Genomic DNA, 21,423 nt, shown 5'->3' with positions numbered 1-21,423 from the left:
GGTAGCCATTCATTCACTCACTCAGACATGCATTAAAAGGTAGCAAAGTAATCATAAATCATCAGTCAGTAATGGAAATGTATAAGTAATGTATTGTAATTAGAATAAGTAGAGTTGGATGTGTCTAAGTACTGCATGCAACTGGTAGACAGGGGTCATTTCAAAGCAGCAGGGGGCGACTCCTCTGGCGCAAAAAGAAGTCTGATTGTATAGACGTCTATGAGAAAATGATCCTACTTCTCACTTGATTTATTACCTCAGTAAACATTGTAAACATGAGTTTATGGTCTCAATCGCTAGTTTCAAGTCTTCTTCAATACAGCATGATGTTCATTTAGTAAATGATGGTCCCATTTAGAGTCAAATAGACCATAAAGCAGGGGAGGCTTTAGGGCGTGGCTACCTTGTGATTGACAGGTCGCTACCACGGCGTTGTCTGCGTTTTTGTCTTACAACTTTAACCCTTTCACAGTGTGTTTTAGGTTCATGAAAGTTAACTCCAACATTTTCGTTGCCTAAAAACGTCTTATTTAACGTTCGGTTGTACTTAGCTCCACCCTCTCGTGTCACTTCTGGTTGCAAAATAACAAGATGGTGACAGCCAAAAACCAAGTTGGCGAAATTGACAAATTAGCCAGTTAATCCTATCTACGAGAGTCGGCCACTTTGTCAGCCAATGAGCTAGCAAGATAATCAGTCAGTGATATGTGAGATAGCCAATCAGACAATAGACAGTCAGTCAGCCGGTCAACCAGCAGGTTAGTGAGTTCTGTCAGAGAGACCGAAAGCTAACAAGTAACTCAGTCAGACAGAAAGGCTGTAATTTTCAGAATCCAATTTCTGTTCTTGCATTTTCTTTGGCGGGGACTTGATTTGACTGGGAGGAGAGTTGACGAGGCATTATACATCTCAATCAGTGTCTGCTGCTGTATGTACGTGTGTGTGTGTGTGTGTGTGTGTGTGAAAGAAAGAGAAAGAGAGAGGCAGGGTGTTTGTGTAAATGTGTATTTAGGCCTATTGTATGTGATTGCAACCTCTACACATAGGTGCATGCAGCTATGAGTGTGTGTGTGTTTATATGGTTGTATAATGAACAGTCTGTTAATACACTGAGGCGTTGATGGCATCTCTAACTGCTGAAAACACTGTGAGCCTGTTCTCACACAGGGAGATAAATGTAGTGCGTGCGTGTGTGTTCGTGCTTGCGTTTATGCGTGCATGTGGGTTAGTGTCATTTTATCCCACTGTTCATGTGAAACAGCACATCTGCTGGAGACACATTCAGCACAAAGAGGAACATACATGACAATAACCAGGACACACACACAGTGGACACACTATGCATGTACATAAATGCAAAAATCAAAAGGCAAGCAATACACAAACAATAACTCCATTCTGTATATCAAACTCATCTTTCATCTTTCCACACAAACGCATACATTCACTCAAACGACGGTTAAATGACAGAACAGCGGTTGTCGTTTATAGCAGCCATCTGCTGAGAACGCATCCGAAGGTTACAAAGATATGGGCTAAAGACATAAATAGATGGAGAGGTACATTAGACATCTGGCTGATAGAGTATCAGTGCTGCAAAATACAGTAAACATGTGTGTGTGTGTGTGTGTGTGTGTGTGTGTGTGTGTGTGTGTGCGTGTGTGTGTGTGTGTGTGTGTGGGTAGACAGGCTCCTGGGTATCGTAGAATACAGTTAGTGCTCTACGTCTCCAGCCTCTCTGGCTGTAAATCAAACAGCAACCATCAAGCACCTGGTGTGATGGGCCTACACTGCATCCCACTGAGGTGATTTAAATGAGAAATGATATTGTAGCTGTGAAGATGCTGAAGACTGAAGACATTGTCCATGACCACTATTTTATTCTTTTTTTATTCTGTTCTATTAGGGGGAAAAATATATTGTTTGCAGCCAGTATCCACTACCCTTATTTAATTGTGCTGTTGGATCTGTTGGCAGAAATTGAATATAATATTAATAAGTATGTTTTCTTTTGTGTATAATCACCTGAAAATAAGAATTGTTGTGTTTTCGTTACCTTAGAATGAGCCGTTTATGTCTACAAACGGAGCGGGTCGTCTTCACTGAGCCGGCCGCCACGTTTCCACAGTAGCCCAGAATGGATAAACCAAACACGTTCACGTTTTTGCGTCGGCCACCGTTCACACGCTTGGACAAGATATTCTCATCCCACCTCGTCACATATTGCCGCTTTTGTCATGCCCCTTGGCGTCACTTTAGGTTTTGGCATTAAAACCACTTAGTTAGGTTTAGGAAAAAACTACATGGTTGGGCTTAAAACTACTAAGTGAAAATTAAACTGAACATTTTTAACATGGGTCACAAACAAACAGCTGATTGTAACGTGAAAGTGAAACTTAACGCACAGGACACAAACAGCGGTCTCCTGGATGAAAGCCCTGTGTTTGTTGGACCCATCCACCCCCCTTCCCACCCACAGTCACTCCTGGCTCACTTTCCCTGAGCGTTTACCGTTGCCGCGGATGGGTTTAGATTGTAGTTAATGGAAAACCTGGTGCGTCTCATACAGGCGCTAACGGGTGCCTTGTGCGGCGGTATTAAATGCAGACGGCCACGACAAAGCCTCAGTATTTGATGCCCTGGGAATGAGAACGGGCTGGCACAGCACACGGGAGAAGTTTCAGTTAGTTACAATCTACAACCTCAACGCTACATACCCAGATCCTACCGCACGTTTAAAGCCATTTAGAGAGAGTAGGTGTCAGTTTTTAGAGGAGGGGTGGATATCACTTTCACATTTGGGAACAAAAAGTCATTATTTAGCCTTAGGGTGTTTCTCTATTTAAATCCAGGTCAGTGTTTGTGGCCTTTACTCAGCACCATTATTACAAAGTAATTTGCAGCAAAGCCTCTTAACACTAACTACCATCAGTACACGTGCTCTTAGTACAGTGTGTGTAGATATCTTCTGTGTGTACTATACGTGGGGGGGTATTAAGAGTCATGCCTCCAAGTCTGTGTGTGTGTGTGTTGGTGTTAATATGCACGAGTATTACTGTGAATGGCACAGCTGTGCTGATGTGCTGCTAGTCCCTGATTACATAACAAAGTGCTCACACGCTATAATAGTGTGTTGCACAATACTCCAGCACGGTGATTTTACTTTATTTCTTTTCATCTAATATAACTTTGCATCTCTGCAATGTAAAGTTCTTCATCTGCTGGGTTCTGTTAAAGTTTCACGATATGAAAGCTTTCATTTTAAGCAGAATTTGAGATCATGGTCAAGCTCCGAGCTGTTTCATATACCATAATTAGGACTGTACCAGTTGCAAAAATCAAAGTTATATTTTTTGTTTTATCAGCATGAATTGATATGCTTGAATTAGTAATAGCGGTTCAATCTTGAAAGGACTCATGCTATGATGTTCTTGAATAGGAGAGGACTGGTTTTACACATAAAACACACTTTTTATTGTATATTTTTCTTTGGTATTTAGATCTTCTTCTTTCTCTTTTTGCGTGGAACAGACACGGCTGTTATATAACGTTTAAGCAAGAAGAATCAAACACCAAAGTGACATGCTTGCGATCACACAATCACTGTAAGATTTATTATTATTGTTGCATTGTTGTTTTTGACATTCAGTGTTTTGGCTTTAAGATGTTACATTCCAGCTATTGTTCAGGATCAGATTGAAACAAACATGTCTGCGAGAAGAGAGAGAGAGTATGAGGGCATTATCATGTCCTACATGATAGATTAGATGTGGCAAATTGTGCCACAGAGAGCGGAGACAACACAGGTTTCCACGGCAACCTGAGTGCCTGATTTCATTGATTATCTCCTCGTTGACAGCGTAAATCGGTGAAATCACCTGGTGCAGTCTTCGGTTGGATTGAAAACATAAATTAAAGCTCTACAGTAACAAGCCTCTGAAATGACAAGCATGCTGGCAAAACACCAGAAAATACATGGTGTGTTGTGATACAGAGCAAACTTATCACACAGAAAATAGCTTGCAATAGAGCTGCCCACTCGCTCCTTAAAACAGCGACAAGCACTAGTGAGAATATGTGTGCGTGGGCATGTGTGCATATTTTCTTTGTCAAGTTCTACTGCTCCAGTTTCACACTTCCATAAATATAGTTTTCTTGTTATATTTTGCCACTGCAAGGGCCCAGTTTCCCCATGGGGAGCAATAAAGCTTTATTTTTCATTCAAAACATATGCGTGCATGTGCTTAAATGTATGTGTATTCATTGCCTCTACTTATGCATGCATGCAGTCTATGTTTGCATGTACCCAACGGACCCGGTGCCCATAGTAACTGTCATCAGCAGGGTGTGTTATATGTTGTGTTGAGGAGAAAAGAACATCGGTTGCAAAGTCTATCAGTAAACAGATTTAATGTTTTAATTCAGATATCTGAAAGTTAATTACACTAGCTGCAGCATTATGATATCTAGTAACATCACAAATATTACAAGCAATCAGCAAAAGGAAATACAAGCGTCTGGAAATACTCTTGTGACTACAGAATGAAGAAGAGGTAAGAAGAGTCTGAGTGAGCAGAGATATGAGATATGATTCAGAAAGTGACCTCCTCGTGTACTTGTTCAGAAGATGAGTTTCCTGCCTGAGCCGAGGAGTGACTCTGCTCTTCTGAGAGGAATGGGAAGGTCACTGAAGGTTAGCGGAGAGGGAAGAGACTCAGTCCTTCGAGGTAGGAAGAGGAGAGCATGCTGGGAGTTTAGCTCCACAAACAGTTTTTAACAGTAGCTGAGCCGCTGAGGAAGCAGGGACACACTTTCCCTGCCTAAAAATGTTAAACCCAGAGACAAGTTCTGGTAGCTAATATTACACAGATAGCACTCCGTTAACTCAACAATATGCTAGCCAATCTGTATCTTTGGAGTAATCAAAGTTGACCTTCCATGACCAGTCTAAGTAGGTAACATTAGCTACTTTGGTAGATAGAAGTAAGCTAATATTAGTAATAGTAAAATTACGACTTTTTTCTTGTAAATTACGACTTTATTCTCGCAATATTACGACTTTTCTTCTCGTAAAATTGCGACTTTATTCTCGCAATATTACGATTTTTTTTCTCGTAAAATTACGACTTTTTTCTCGTAATATTATGCCTTTTTTTCTTATAAAATTAAGATTTTTTTTCTCGTAATATTACGACTTTGTTCTCGTAAAATTGTGACTTTATTCTCGTAATATTACGACTTTGTATTCGTAATATTACGACTTTATTCTCTAAATCTCAGATTTTTTTCCCCCTCAATGTGGCCCTAATACTTCGTCATACAAAATGGCAGCAGCGACTGATGACCTCGGTACCGCCGCTCCAGGCCCAGATCATTCCTGCAGGATAAAAGTAGGTAAAGAGACGGACGATGTCTAGGAAATAATGATTTAAATGAGGGCTAATTAAGTGTTTGCACTGGGAAGCTGATTTACTTAAAAAAAAAAAAAAGTATCCTCTGATTTCCAGAAGTCTCTTTTTACATCCATGACCACACACGGACTCAATAGAGTTTTCAGTCCAACATGGCGGCAGCGCCATCGAGCAACGGTTGTCAAAAAAACACCAGAGTTTAGACTGTGCCCTTGTTGCAAAAGAGATAGCGCAGGAGGAGAATGAAATAGGCGACTAATGGAGGGCTTTTATACCACAGTCTACAACCGGTGAGTCACACTAACTTTAGACTAAGACGTTTTAAACCCAGTTTGTCTCTGTTTGTCTCTGCTTGTCTGTTTGTCTCTGCTTGTCTCTGCTTGTCTCTGTTTGTCTCTGTTTGTCTCTGCTTGTCTCTGTTTGTCTCTGCTTGTCTCTGTTTGTCTCTGCTTGTCTCTGTTTGTCTCTGTTTGTCTCTGCTTGTCTCTGTTTGTCTCTGCTTGTCTCTGTTTGTCTCTGCTTGTCTCTGCTTGTCTCTGTTTGTCTCTGCTTGTCTCTGGGAGCTGATGTTACAAGGCTTAGCTGTTAGCATCCTGCTAGCCAACCTGTTACTGCAGCTATCTGTTGTTTTCAAAGCTTTCCTTCCAAGTTCAAACTAGTCAAGTTGACTGTATGTTGTCAGCTTCCAAGAACATGAATGTCATAGTTACAAATTAATTCATTCATATTTTTTTTTATAGAACTTTAGTTAATTCTTGTTTTATTCAAGCTAGTTAGCTAGCTAGCTAACTTGTTATTCAAAAACCACGGAGGAGAGAAAAGAGAGAGAGAAGATGAGGTAGGTAGAGTAGAAATTGTATTACAGTTTTTCTCGATTGTTTACACACATTTTCTGAAAGCATGCCTCATACTCTCAGAACTCTACACACAAATCAAAAAACACACACACAATGGGCAAAACCCCTCAATTCTCCTGCAAAATGAAACTTTACATTCAAAACAATGTTATTTCTTCTCAAAATGGTATTTTGTTTTCAAATGACACACACGGTGGTGCAGTGGTTAGCACTGGCGCCTCACAGCTAGAGGGTTGCAGGTTCGAATCCGGCTTGGGACCCTTCTGTGTGGAGTTTGCATGTTCTCCCCGTGTGAGCGTGGGTTTTCTCCGGGTACTCCGGTTTCCTCCCACAGTCCAAAGACATGCAGGTTAGGTTAATTGTGGACTCTAAAATTGCCCGTAGGTGTGAATGTGAGCGTGAATGGTTGTCTGTCTCTATGTGTCAGCCCTGCGATGGACTGGCGACCTGTCCAGGGTGTACCCTGCCTTCGCCCAATGTCGGCTGGGATCGGCTCCAGCCCCCCCGCGACCCCTAACGGGATAAGCGGTTGCAGATGGATGGATGGACACACAAACCATCATATGAATAGACATTTATAAGAACCAGTTGAACACTGATGTGCTCAATGTAAAACACTATGATGAATGGAAAACACTTCTTCTCCATTCATCATAATGACTTAGGCCTTTTTTTTGTTCAGTGTTACACTTACTACAGACACATACATAAGTGTGTTGTAAAATATTTTAGAATATTGTTTTTATACTCAGAACACACAAATACACGGTAACAAATATATTTTATTTTCCCCACAAAAACAATGTACACAGTGTACATCCCAACCAACACAAAGTTGCACATACAGTGGTCTACATACAAAACAACAGAAGAATTTACTGTATACAGTTACAGTAAAAAAAAACGAAAAAAAAAACTATGCTGCATCCTCTCTTCTGTTTCGGTCTGGCCACAGCACCTCATCCACATCACAAGCAATGTTTTCCCTGGCCAAGCAGCGGGGGAAATATCGCTTGGCATGTCGAATCCAGCCATGAAAAGCATCAACTGATTGCTAATTGTTACACTGTGTGACAGGTGTTTGCCCATGTGATGAGTCAGTGTGCATAGTAGGGCAATTGACTTTAGAATTTTGAATGACAGTGTGTTCCTTGTGAAAACGAGATTTTCTTCATGAAAATTGTGCCAAATGCAGAGAATTGTGTGTAGTGTTTTGAAAAAAGTGTGTTTTAGAACTGCAATTTGAGTGTAAAGCAGGAATTGTGCTTGTAGTTTAGCAGAATTGGTTCAGGGGGTTGGTGCATGAGTTACATGCTGTGGTCATTGTGTGTCAAGTACCAGTATTTGTGTGTAAACAATTGAGAAAAACTGTAATTAAATTGCTATATGTGAAACCACAGAAGTTTTTCTGTCTAACAAAGTGACTGTCCTAGGCAGGGTCTGAAATTAAGTTTTTTCCTCACGTGCCACTGTGGCAGGTCACTGAACATTTCTACCAGCCACACTATTGTATTGTCTGCCACTTCTGAAATCTATGTAGAACGCTTTAGACTTGTAAACACTAGGACTGTGTATTAGCAATAATCTGGCGATACGATACGTATCATGATACAGGGGTTACGATTCAGTATATTGCGATACATTGCGGTACTGTAAGCAAGGCAATATATTGATTTTTTACAATCTAATTTTAGGAAAACGGTCATAGTAAAAAGATTACACCACCATATGCATAAAACCTGAGTACATTTTTTACTTTTTTATGCAATCGGAATAGTAGGATCTGCATTTGCACGTATTGACTGAGTTAATATTTGCTTGTAAACTATTAATTAGAAATCAATACAGGGTATTTCAGAATCGATACAGTATCAAAAAACATAATATTGCAATACTCCATATTTTTGATATTTTCTTCCACCCCTAAAAAGAAATATGGATCATGTAACCTTAATCACTGAATATTTTTAATTTAGGAATTGCTTTTGAAAAATAACATTTACCCTGTATTTGGCAGGTGCTAATTTCATTCCCTGGTCCTAGGTTGACTTTAAGAGCTAACAAAAACTTAGCGCTTCGTTAAGTTAACAACAAGCTAACCAATCTGTTACAGTATCTATTAATTTGTTAAAGCTAATTAAAACTAGCTGAATTAACCCTCTATAGGTAACTAGCTAATTTGCTGACCTTTCCAAAATCACTAATGTCATGGGCAGGAATGCAAGAAAAATAAACTTTTATTGTCAGATTAATTAGCAAATCTGTGCTCCCAAAACTACATTTGCACAACTGTGAAGAACTGGGAGACGGGAAAGAAAAGAAGAGAGAAGAAAGGAGACAAAGAGAGGACAGAAAATAATGGGAGGCGATCTGGAGAGAAAGGAGAAAGAGAGAGGAGGCAGATGGAAATAAATGGGCCGTACAAAAGCAATTCTGTCAACAGCCCAGAGTGGGAAGGCATGAGGGCAGAGGAGGAATAGAGAGGGAGGAGGAAATAGATGTTTAGTTTGGGTCCACCAATAACCTAAATAGACTTGTTTTGCTGCAGGTCTAGAGGTGGGATAAGGAATGTACCCGGCTAGGGGGGAACAAGATCAGGTAAATCCTCCCCAAACCTCTGTTTGCTCTGCGTATCAACTGGAAGAGAAGGATACTAAGGCTAACATCGATACAAACTGAAAGCACCTCCTCTGGGGATTTTTCTGGGATTGCAAATGAAAAACTGCAGTCAGGCAGCAGACTGCAGTCCTCCTTCCTTCTCAGCACTAGAATTGATCTAATCAACCATATTTTCAAAACTGGTTCATTGGTCAACCCGTCAGCTACGGTATAGGGAATGGGAATGGCGGAGCTTTCTTGGGCGCGCCGCCATATTTGGAGAGTAGCGTACTGAACTACGTTAAATCATTATCTGTCACCGGTCTATTCAGCTGTCATCTGTCAATCGTTCATCATCAGAAATGTATAAAAAAGTACCTGTGAAAGACAAATACCCATATAAAGAGAAGCTGCCAAAGGCAAAGGGTGATATATTAAAAAAATTGAAGTTAGTTTATGATAACAATCCTTACGAATTAGGAGGACCTTGATAGTTTGCCACACATTACAGTCGTTGATGTGTTTTGGCGTTAGTGAATACCTGTCAGGCAGTTCAAAATATATTAATCTTTGGAGGCCAACTTCCAATTTACAAACGGGAAGGTATATAACCTTCAGATCTACAAGCCAAATGCCAACTACACAATCATCCGGTTAAAGATAAGCTAGCTAATGTTATGTTAACTGAATACTAAGAAAACGTTGGCTAATACTGCAAAATTAATCTACCGGTATCTTGCAAATTGTAACCCATAATGTTAGACTACCTTTGTGTCTGACTGTATACTATATATGCTACAACTCGGCTTTTGAATCTTATTCACTGTGCAGTCTTTTGTGTTAACTTTTGCAGTAAACAGCCAGCGGATGGCACTATTACCCTTTATACTCCAAAAATGGTCGACTTGTTGTCGGTGACGTCACATTCCCATTCCCTATAGGGCTCCATGATATTCAACATACAATATATTATCTCAAAATATAGTCACTTAAATGATAACTTGAAGTCCTAAAAAGGCCACCACAGTGAAGACATTATTTAAAACTCCAGTCTATGAAAAAGTCCCGCTGAGGTTATCAGTGTCTTTCTGTGGAGAATCACCTCCCCTCTCTATTCATCTGTCCTTGTCTTTGTCACTTCCGTATGATTGGCAGGCAAGCTTTCTCCCTCTCTTCCACAATCAGACAGTAAATTGAGGGTTATAATGGGGCTGGGTGAAATCACTTTGACTGAACAAGCATGTGTATTGGGTCATTAAAGGCCGGGTTGCGACAGTGATGTATGTCCCCAGTGCAACGCAGAGGCAAAGTGTGTAAACACACAGAGGAAAGGACTGTTCCTATTATTTGGGTTGTCACCTACGCCAGCTTCAGTTTCTCACAACAATTAGTGATGGTGTGGTTGTCCTCCTCAGCGCTCTCAGTTTTTCTTCTTCTTCTCATCTCCCATTCCCTCTATCCTTTTTTATTTTCTATTTCTTTCTCACACTCCTCTCCGTCTTACATCGATCACAGTGACCTTGAATATTGGAGGGGTATTTTTCAGCTTTGACTAGGATTGGACCAGTATGAGTTTTTGGAAGCCAAAGCCTACATTTGTGTAATTAAACTGCCAATCTCTCTGCCAGAATGTTTTTTAGGGTTAATGTTCACATTTTAAATATTATTTTACAAATAACCTTCCATATGTGACTCACAATGCAGCTTCTGTATGAAATAGACCCTCTTTACACCTGGCATTAAAATGTGTCTCGTATCCAGATTAGATCTAGATCTGATCTAACCTGATTACATTTACACCTGGTATTAATATGTGTCTCCAGTGTCCACATTGAGATCCCATTGAGATGCGATCGCTCTGTCTGAAAGGGCTGAGAGGAAGGCTGCACTACGCACGGGCTTGTAGCCGGGTACTGCCGGAGAGGCGGTGTGTAAAATGCACCGACAAACTAGCCTCAAAAAATGCCGCTGTTTAGAGAGAGAGGGTCCGCAAACGTGACTGTGAGCTACGTATGCACGTGCACACACAGAAGGATGAGTAGCGGAGACACTAAGGACAGAGCTGTGGTGGTGATCTCTCTGGTCACGACGGTCCAGTGACCGGAGGAGCGCTGCAGGTTTAGCCCTGCCCCCCCTAAAACACACACACACACACACACACACGGCCGAAGCTTGGAATATTCACTGTTGATTACTACCGAAGCTCCTGAGCCCAAAAAATTGTACTTGGGACAACTGTAGTATTTACATACAACAACCCATGTAGTTGTTGTATGTAGATTGAAAACGCAATTGCTTTTATACTTATGTTCAATATGGTCACAATGCGTCCCTGACCACCTCAGGAGGTGCATGTTTGGCCGATCGGATCAATCCGTCCTCAGTGCGTTTTGGGTGCATTCACACCTGTACTTTCATTTGGTCAAGCGCTATCCGATTACAAGCCGATCACCCAAATCGCATTTTAATGCCAGGTGTAAAGGGGTTCATAGAGGCTGGGTGTGATCAGGTCAGATATGGAAAGATTTGATATACTCTTAAATGGAGCTCAGCACTTCGTCATGCTGCTGGCGTTTGAAGCATAGCATACATACGTGGCGCTCCCATTGCAAATAATTAAAAAAAGAAAAAAATGTGAACATAGCGGTTGTGGCGGTTGCTTGCCGACCCCTGCAGTTGGCTTGTCAATTATTGCAATATTGCGGCTATTTTGACAGCCCTAGTAACAAGAACACTAGATTCACAGAAGTAGAGTAGCTGTTGAAGTAGTTACATTGCCCTTCATGTCAGAAACAAACAAAGTGTCACCATAGAAAGATCAACAGCAAATCTTAAATACTTAAAATAGTATACACGTTACCCATAGACAGCTATAATGGCCAGCTTGGTTAGTACTAAACTGATCATAAAAAAACTAAATCGACAAATCACAAATACACAAAACAGCTACAACAAAAAGAGTGGATATAGATAATGTTTCAAAAAGGTTTTTTGAGGAGTATATGAAAGCTGCTTGTCAGCATTTGTTTGCTCACAGATCTCACAAAATGATGTCAGTTAAACTGTAATAGCCAGTAGGGGTTGCTATAGCAACACAACAACCAATTGACACCAGGTGTTGGTGGAAGAATTCAAACAGAATCATTTTTAGGGGAAATTATAGAACCAATTTTGCTGTGAGTGCCTCTCTTTTTCCTCTTTCAACCTCCTTTCCCATCATCAGTTTCCCTGTCAGCTTTAAGTCTCTTATCCCGTCTTCTTCAGCGTCTCTGCTGGGCGAATCAGTGAAGCTTTGAGGTTTTTGTTGAGTCACCCCTCTCCCCTTCAAACACACACACGCACCACACAGCAACACACACTCGCAGCTTTGCACACGACTCCTGTGCAGCTGTGTGTGTTGTGTGCACAGGGATCGTGTTTTTGATTCGTTTGCCCCTCTCTGTGTTGGTCTGAAAATGTGCACTGTAGCCCTACACTTGTGACTGAAGGATGTGTTTTCTTTTATTTGCGAGACAGTACAGACAAACTTTGTGTCAGTAAAATCAAAGAGTATAGAAGCAAAGAGGCAAATCTCCGGTGCTTTTTTGTCAATGGCCACTAGATGGCACTGCGGTAGCACTGCCGCTATTTTTCACTAAAAACGCCAATGAGTCTGTGGCTGGGGATGTCTGTAAATCAGAGGATATTTTTTTTTTAGGTAAATCAATTGTCCCAGTATGAACACTTAAATAACCCTCATTTAAATCTTTATGTCCTAAAAGTTGTAAAATTCACTAATAGCTGAATCCGGAGTTATTTTCCTCGGCAAAATGAACGTGCATCAGACCCCCCGGACTGCACCGCCATGCACGCTCTTATGACATATCCGGTTCTGCCAGTTTCCTGCTAGCTGTTTGCGACTGTAATAATGGTTATATTGGCTGTAACTGATCACTTTTATGATCTTATAATAAACCCATGGGCTGTATGCTGTTCAGCCTGTACCGTGGTGGATGTATTAACGTCTCTGTTCCCAAACAGCTGGCTATCGGCCAGTAGCTAGTAGTGCTAGTAGCATGACATAAACAGAATTGAATGTAGTTGTAGGCTTTTTACTAATAAATAAGTAAGTAAATAGTTTCAATAGTATGCATATTTACAATATTTTTTATTGTTCAATGCAGGCCATTTCGGTAGAGACATTAAATATGACAATAGAATAGAAATCATTTTACTGGCATCAGCTTTCAGTCCAAAATGACGGAGGTGTAGCTCTGCTGCTGGGCACTGACGTTGCAATGGAACAAACAATTGTCTTTCACTTCTTAGCAATATATATATATATAATATATACCAAAATGACTGTCTTAAACACTGCACTTAACATTTAGACATATTTAGAAATCACAATGAGTACAATGACCTACAAGATTCCCATTTCTGTGACCAGTAGACTTCGTTTAAAAAAGACAAACAGGGTCGCCTAAGGTCCACTTCACTTTCAAGGGTGGAAATAAAAATGTTGAAAAAGGTGAGATTCAACTAAGGAAAAAAGAGAACATTGGGGGAGCGGGGCCGTGGTCAGTGCCGACTGGAAAGATAATAGACAGCCAGAGACAGAGAGGCAATGAAGAGAGTAGTGATTGAGCAAAGAGAGTGAGGTGTGATGGAAAAAAAGAAAAGTTTATAGAGAGAAAGATTACAAAGGAGAAAGATAAATAGAATAGAAAAGGAGAAAAAGTAGAGACATGGCCCGGTCACGGCCAAAAGAAGAACACCTTTCAGTGAAAGGAGAGGCAGTCTGGAACATTGTGGCACCGGAGTTCAGTAAATCAACATTTCCAATTTCTGTGTGCACTAGCCATTTAAAGTTGGTAATACGCCGAGTCTAGACTCATTCAATCAATGACAGCACATGGAATAGAGTATAATGGAATAGAATAGTGACCCGTGTGACTTCAACACTGGAGATTGCAGTTTGCATCCTGTTTCCTAAAACCAGCCTGATCTCACACTGGTTTCTTTCACCCGTGTTCTGTAGATGATCTTTCTGTAACCATAACCAGATAGTTTCGGTTGCCTTAACTTAACCAGGCAGATCAGAAACACTCGTACAGTATGTATATGTACGTATAAAGTACAGGCAAATTACCTATTTCATTAAATAGAAAGTCTTCCTTGGCAAAACATCCTATCCCATTTTAGGGTGTCAATACATGATACTCTACATGACACACTGCTGTAGGACACTAGTAAGGTGCGTGACAAAATAATAGATAAACAGGGAACCTAAAACTGTAACAAACATCACTTTGCATCATTTAAAAAAAATATTTAGAAAGCCAAAATATATCACTTCCAAAAAGTCAAATCAGTTGTGATTCTCTTCAAGTCATCTGATTACAGTCACCAAGTGTTATTTTACAGGTGTTTTAGAGGGGCAGTTAGCTTGACAGCAGCAGTGGTGGAAGAAGTACTCAGATATTTTACTTGAGTAAAAAAGTAGCAATACCGCAGTGTAAAAATACTTTGTTACGAGTAAAAGTCCTGCATTCAAAACTTTACTAAAGTAAAATATACCAGCTAAGTATCAGCATCAAAATATACTTAAAGTACCAACAATAAAAATATTCATTTTGCAGAATGCCCAATTTCAGAATCATATATATTATATCACTGAAATATAATTATTATATATAATATTATTATATTATTATATATCAATGTGTTCTGCTTCATCACTTTAATGTTGCAAGGTGGTAATTATGGAGCTAATTTTGATTACTTTATATTCTGCTGGACAGCATAACATAATATTTATTTGTTGATTTTATTATTTGTTTTAAAAAAGTAACAAGTAAAGCTGTCAAATAAATGTAGTGGAGTAAAAAAGTACAATATTTGCATCCAAAATGTAGTGGAGTAGAAGTATAAAGTAGCATAAAATGTAAAGTAAACTACGAGTACCTCAAAATTGTACTTAAGTACAGCACTTGTCTAAATTGTGATTATTTACATTTCACCATAGGGTCAAAAATATTTCATGTATAGAGAAAATTAAGATTTGAAATGTTCATACAGAAAAAAATAACAGGATGATGTTGTGAATTTACAGGTTTACCGGTTTCATGCGACTTTTTCCAACAAAAAAACCCCTCATGTTGAGTTTTTATCACCCCATGGGCACAAAAGGAAAAAATAACTTTGAAGAATATTTCTTTGTTAACAGCAACTTCTATTAAATACGTATTACTAATCCTGGTAGTTGACGCACTAATGGCCGTGATCTTTGCATCTGCAAGACACACCTATCCTCGACAAGACAGGACAGTACTTGTCTGAGTGTTAAAGATGCAGTTGTCAGGCATTTGAAAACTTCTCTCAACGTAGTCATGTGACTAACCCAGTTATCAGAATACACAACGATGTCCTCTAGACACGCTCCGCAGTTTGAACCATCTCTCAATACTTTATTTACTCTGAAAAGAAGCAGGAGCATACGATCTGCTTCCCCTCAAGTGTGTGTTTGTGTCTCCTGCCTGAAGTGTGCGCTCAGTGAATATTGCCTGTGTGTTATTTTCTGCCTGAAGTGTGTGTGTGTATGTATGTTGCCTTTGACACACAGTAGAAATGTGTACGTATGTGTGTGTGCGTGCGTGGTCGGTCTTGCCGCAGCCTGTTATTTTCCATTTTAATTTGTTGATGCCCGTGGACGTTCTGAGGTCCTTCCGCGGCTTTCAGCAGCTACCAGTGAATGAATCAGTAATTATTTCGCTGGTTTTTAATGTTGTTTCTGCTGCTGGTTCTCTGGCAGTGAGAAGATAATTGAATTTGTTGGAATACAGTGACAATTACCAGGCTGAATTCTCCTGTAGTGCTCTTTCATTTACAATAATGCATTCAATAAAATGAGATAATTTCTTCATTTAATACTGGGGTGGCATCAACCAATGCTGCTTATTACATTTACTCGGAAAAAAAAAGAAATACAATAATTGCATTCAGCAATGAATTTGTTATATCAAATCTGAATGACAGAAAGGATTCATTACAGTTTGTTTATGTGGCAAAATAGTGAGTCAGTCTGCTTAGTTGTGAGTAGTTAAACATTTTGGTTTAATAAGATGTTTGTTATAAAGAGACAGAAAACATTTTACAGTTGCCCCCCTTAGTTACCGCAGGCACGCCTGTCAAGCTGTCCGTTCTCGAACAGTAGGCCTACATAATGAGGTTTACAATAATAACAGTGATTTCTGACAGTGGTAAACGTACAACCACTGTGAAAAACTACACAGTGGTTGTGCAAGTCGTGATGAACTAGGCTTTTTTTTTAATGTAACCCCACAAAATAATGTAGAATGAAATGCCTCTGGCCTGTGAAATAATGCTACGCTACTACTGTAGGTTACTTAGTAAGCTAGTTTGCTGAACATGCCAACATTTGCAGCTTTCGTACATTAAGAGCTAACAAACATATTGCTCTTGTATTTTTTTTGTTTTTGGAGGAGAGTTAAAAAAAGAAAACACCATCCAAAATCCTTGTATATGGAGTACTGCTTTACTACAGTCCCATGCACAACTCTACAACAGCATGTGGAGAAATTGACAGACCCGCCCTGCCTAGTTACGGCTGCTAAGCCGTGATAACAATAACTGTTTGGGGAGCGGTTTTGCAAACATTTAATTCATTTATATTGGGGTGATAACCTGACCCTATAGCTGTAATGCATATTTAATGACATTTTCTATAATTTACCATACAACTAGAAATTTGTAATTTGATTTGATGTTAATCTCTTTTCTTTTGCTTTGTCCCTCTCTTCCAGGGGTCCAATGGGTCCAATGGGTAGCCCCAAGGTTGGCATGCAACAAGGAGGCCATGGAGGAGGAGGAGGAGGAGGAATGGGAGGAATAGGAGGAATGGGAGGAGGAGGTATGGGAGGGATGGGAGTAGGAATGGGCGGAGGTGGAGGAATGGGATCCAGAGCTGGCGAGCCCTACCGCCTGGCCACTCACGATACTCCGACTTCCCCCCGACACATGCAGTCAAGCCAGGGGCACGGCCCAGGACACGGCCCAGGGCACGGCCCAGTGTCTGGCCACGGGATGGGTCACGGTCCAGCTGGGACCCACATGGGAGGCCACGGAGGTCATCCAAGTCCCGGTCAGCACGCCTCCCGTCGAAACCTCCAAGTCGACTTCAGCGGTTCGGGCGGCTCCAGGACGGGCCGGTCTCCCTCTGCGTCTCCCGATCGCGGCGTGACGCCCACCTCGCCCTACTCGGTACCACAGATCGCACCGATGCCGAGCAGCAAACTGTGCCCAGTGTGCACCAGCACAGAGCTGTCCAACCCACCGGCTGTACCCAACTACAACACCTGCACCCAGTGTAAGGCCACCGTCTGTAACCAGTGTGGATTCAACCCCAACCCACACCTCACTGAGGTAGGTCATGTTTGACAAGCAGATGTATTTATGAGTGGATTCGTCTATGCAGTATTGGGTTCTTTTTTCCTCATGCCTGTCCTTACATTGCCTCAGTAAATCTGTGCAACAAGGCACGATTGTTGCATTTTTCTGGCGGCATAAATGAAATCAATAATCAAATAATGTTGATTTATAGTGAGGGACTAAGCATTTGGGTTTGAATATAATTTTATCCTGTAGGCGTACAGAAGTCACAGTTGATTAATGTTTCAGGTTAAGATGATAAACAACAGGGAAAAAAAGCACACAACTAAAGTCTGGAAACAGATCCAGCAGACACAGACAGGGTAAAGATTTTGTCTGGCCCGTCGATCGAGTCAGCGAGGGAGGAGAGAGAGAGAGAGAGAAGAGATGCTTTTGCTTTGGCTGTAGCTACTTTTGTTTTTCGTGCCAATAATGCACTTTTGACTTGAATGATATTGAATTGAAGCGAGTGAATGAAGTGAACGAGTCAGTGCAGAGAAAGTGAGAGGAATGGTTTGAGGCGAGGGAGGTAAATGAGGTCAGAGAGAGAGAGAGAGAGACAGAGAGAGAATAAACCGGATGGAAATTAGTTTAAAAAAATCTTTTCCTTCTCAAAAATCTTCCTATTTCTTTGTGAAAATCAGAAAAAGATATAACGGCAAGGCTTCACTATGTGTATATTTATGTATATCATTTAAAGAGTAAGGCTGTCAGAGGCTGTCAAAGTGAACGCGTTAATGCAAATTTGTTTTAACGCCACTAATTTCCTTAATGCATTAACGCAACATGTGATTTTCAAGTTGTAGTGGGCTCAGTTGTAAACAGAGTGAAGATACTGGTATCATATGAAACTAGAGAACCTAATGAATCTATTGGTACCAACCATGTCATACTAGCATGTCAGGAAGGAGATTAAATAACGCTCCAAACTTACGCAAAATTTTGGCGAGGAAAAACTGGCATGGCCATTTTCAAAGGGGTCCCTTGACCTCTGACCTCAAGATATGTGAATGAAAATGGGTTCTATGGGTACCCACGAGTCTCCCCTTTACAGACATGCCCACTTTATGATAATCACACGCAGTTTGGAGCAAGTCATAGTCAAGTCAGCACACTGACACACTGACAGCTGTTGTTGCCTGTTGGGCTTGAGTTTGACATGTTATGATTGGAGCATATTTCTTTATACTAAATGCAGTACCTGTGAGGGTTTCTGGACAATATTTGTCATTGTTTTGTGTTGTTAATTGATTTCCAATAATAAATACAAATGTACATTTGCATTAATCAAACACATTTGCCCAATCCCACGTTGATAAGAGTATTAAATACTTGAGAAATCTCCCTTTAAGGTACATTTTGAACAGATAAAAAATGTGCGCTTAATTTGCGATTAATCACGGTCAATGCAACTCAATGCGACCACCGCTAACAGTTAGTTAGCCACATTATTTAGCCAAGCAGGACTGTGCTATCCACTAGCTGCTAACAGCCAATTTTCACTAACTCTCCTGCCGATTTCAACACAGGTTTGTTGTTCACAATGTAGCATTATCAGGGGAAAAAAGGGTTTACCTCTTTATGACGGGACGCCGTTAGTCTCAAACTCTGCACCGATACCTGCGGTACAGTAGAAAAACGAGTACCGTCAGGTTTTCAGAATTTTGGCATTGACTTGGTACTGAAGTGTCGGTTCTCGTGACATCCTTTAAAGGAATAAGAGCAAAAGAAAGTATAGAAGCTGTGAGTGTGTCGTGTATGTATGACTTTGTACTGTAGGTCTTTGTGATAGACAGTGAGTGTAAGGGCTCAGCGAGTGGCAGTAATTCCTTCCTGAGGCGCTGACAGAATCTCCATTAATGTGCCGAGGCAACACACATGGGTCGTGACAAAGTGTGTGTATGTGTGTGTGTGTTTGAGTTCGTTGCACTATTCACAGGTGTGATGTGGAGACAGGAAGCCAAGCACCACAGTATTCAGCATTCAGAGAGAGATGGAGGGGTAAAGAGATTGAGAGGTAAAGAAAAGTTATTCAGAGAGTGATGGAGGGATGAGGAGGAGAGAGGAGGTTAAGAGGCCCTCTTTGATGGAGAGGAGGTTGACGCTTGCCTTTGGTGACGGGTTCAAACTATCAGCCCGGGTGTCAACGTCGGGTGACAAATATCAAATCTCAGCCCTCCCCGGGCAGACAGGAAAGACTTCAGACAGAAAACACAACCAGAAGCACGAGGCCACGTCTAATATATTAGCCATGCTGGCACCCATTGATTCCCACTGATGTCAGGTCCAGGGGCGTATCGTTGGCAGACAGCGCGATAAACACTCTGCTGGATTAAACAAACAACTGTTGTTGTGTCTCGTTTTTCATTTGCTTTTTGTGGGGGAGAACATTGGCACCAGAATCATCCATGTGTACCTCATACATCTTTCACCCTGATGCTCCATGCTAACAAATTAGCATCCACTGCCGAGCGATAGTAATATGACTAACACTATTAGAGATAACACTGATGTGCTGTACTGCTAATTAGAAGTGCTTTTTGTATTTTATTTGTGGTATTTTGCAGATTCACTGCAATCTGACACCGTATCTCTTTAAGACTGATTGAAACTTTTTATTTAGTAACTTAAAAAAAAATCATTCCTAAACAGAAAATGCTGTAAAATATGTATGATACTTATGAAGGTTACCTGTGTGGCAAAAATGTCCTGCCCTTCAGTGCAAATGTGTATGAGGCAAGTGATTATTCAGACAGTCTACCTGTCAAACGTGATCTCATCCCTACTCGTCATTAAGGGTGTAAGAAAGTATGATATCATGTTTTGTGATACTGTATTGATTCTCAAAAACACTGTATTGATTTTTAATTAATAGTTTACAAAACTACTTGGATATGCTTTGAAAAAAAGATTATGGTTCGGCTTAAAATAAGTATGCTCGCTACGTAAGCTACGGACGTCATATCATGTGACTCAGTGACGTAGCGTCAAGTCACATGACATAACGTAGTCAGTAAAAATAACTACACTTTTGGCTTCACTCGGGACACAACTGCCGGCCCCCTGAGTGAAAGGCCTGTGTCTGTTTGACCCATCCAGCACCACTCCCTCCCAGCCCTTAGCCGACTTTCTCGCTCTAAATACTATACGTGCGTTGCTCTGAGCGTCTAATAATGACGTGGATGGGTTTATATTGATAGTTGAAAACCCGGTGAGTCTCATACAGACGCTAAAGGGTGCCGCCTTGTGCGTCGGTATCAAGACACCCGAGGGCCACTGCTCAAGCGTCAGTATTTGACGCCCTGGGAGTGAGACCGGGCTGACCTGTCAAACGGGAGTGCTTGATTTCTTTTACAGCAGTCCCAATACTTTACCTGAGCAGCAACTTAGTTTACTTTTGAAACCAAAATCCAAGCAGGAAAAGCAGGACGTCAGTTTCCAGAGAACATTAAACAGTAAGCAGTCTTATTTTAAAACAAATCTTAGTCACTCTTAGCACAGCATGTCATGACGGCTTTACTGGTTGTTGGAGTTTAAATTTGCCTACTGTATATACAGTACAGCAGCTTCTCTCTGGATCATGTGGGATCATCTCCAAGACCGAGCTTTGATCTCTGATCAGGTACACGGGCTTGTACGTGTATGTGTGTGCGAGAGAGAGAGAGAGAGAGAGAGAGCACTACAGGTTAATAATGGTGGATAATGCTAATGAAGTGGAAGGAGGGAGGAGTTGATAAGCCTTTGATTTAGGGATTTGACTGCACTTGTGATAGATTAACACACATACACACACACACACACACACACACACACACACACACACACTATCACAAGTGCAGATGTGTAGACGCCCACACAAAACACACACATATTCGCCACTAGGCTCGTAATAATTCATGCAAGAAGCCTGTGCAATTAATTGTGATGTTGATTAATTGAAGGAAGGAACCCACAGGGATTTCCTGTAGGGCGAAATGGAAAAACACAACATGAAATACAACACAACAGCATTAAATCCATAATTCCTAAAACACAAATTAATCTACAAGTTTGAAAGACACACGAATGTGCATTGCACACAAAGCTCTGCTGCATTTGACTCTCATCTCCTCCATTTTACAGATTAA

At 40.8% G+C, this 21,423-nt stretch overlaps 1 protein-coding gene across 4 annotated transcripts in view; it reads left to right on the top strand.

Moving 5' to 3' along the window:
• bsna (bassoon presynaptic cytomatrix protein a) overlaps positions 1-21,423 on the top strand; it is a 186,114-nt gene that overhangs the window by 23,107 nt on the left and 141,584 nt on the right. For all 4 annotated transcript variants that reach the window (XM_074644677.1, XM_074644678.1, XM_074644681.1 and 1 more), the window contains exon 2: positions 16,672-17,290. In XM_074644677.1, coding sequence (XP_074500778.1) covers positions 16,672-17,290 — 619 coding nt within the window. The remainder of the gene's footprint in view (positions 1-16,671; positions 17,291-21,423) is intronic.

The sequence above is a fragment of the Sebastes fasciatus genome, chromosome 8 (assembly GCF_043250625.1).
Source record: "Sebastes fasciatus isolate fSebFas1 chromosome 8, fSebFas1.pri, whole genome shotgun sequence".
NCBI lineage: Eukaryota > Metazoa > Chordata > Actinopteri > Perciformes > Sebastidae > Sebastes > Sebastes fasciatus.
Note: the sequence above shows the minus strand (reverse complement) of the source record. Positions and strands in the feature narration are given on the sequence as shown.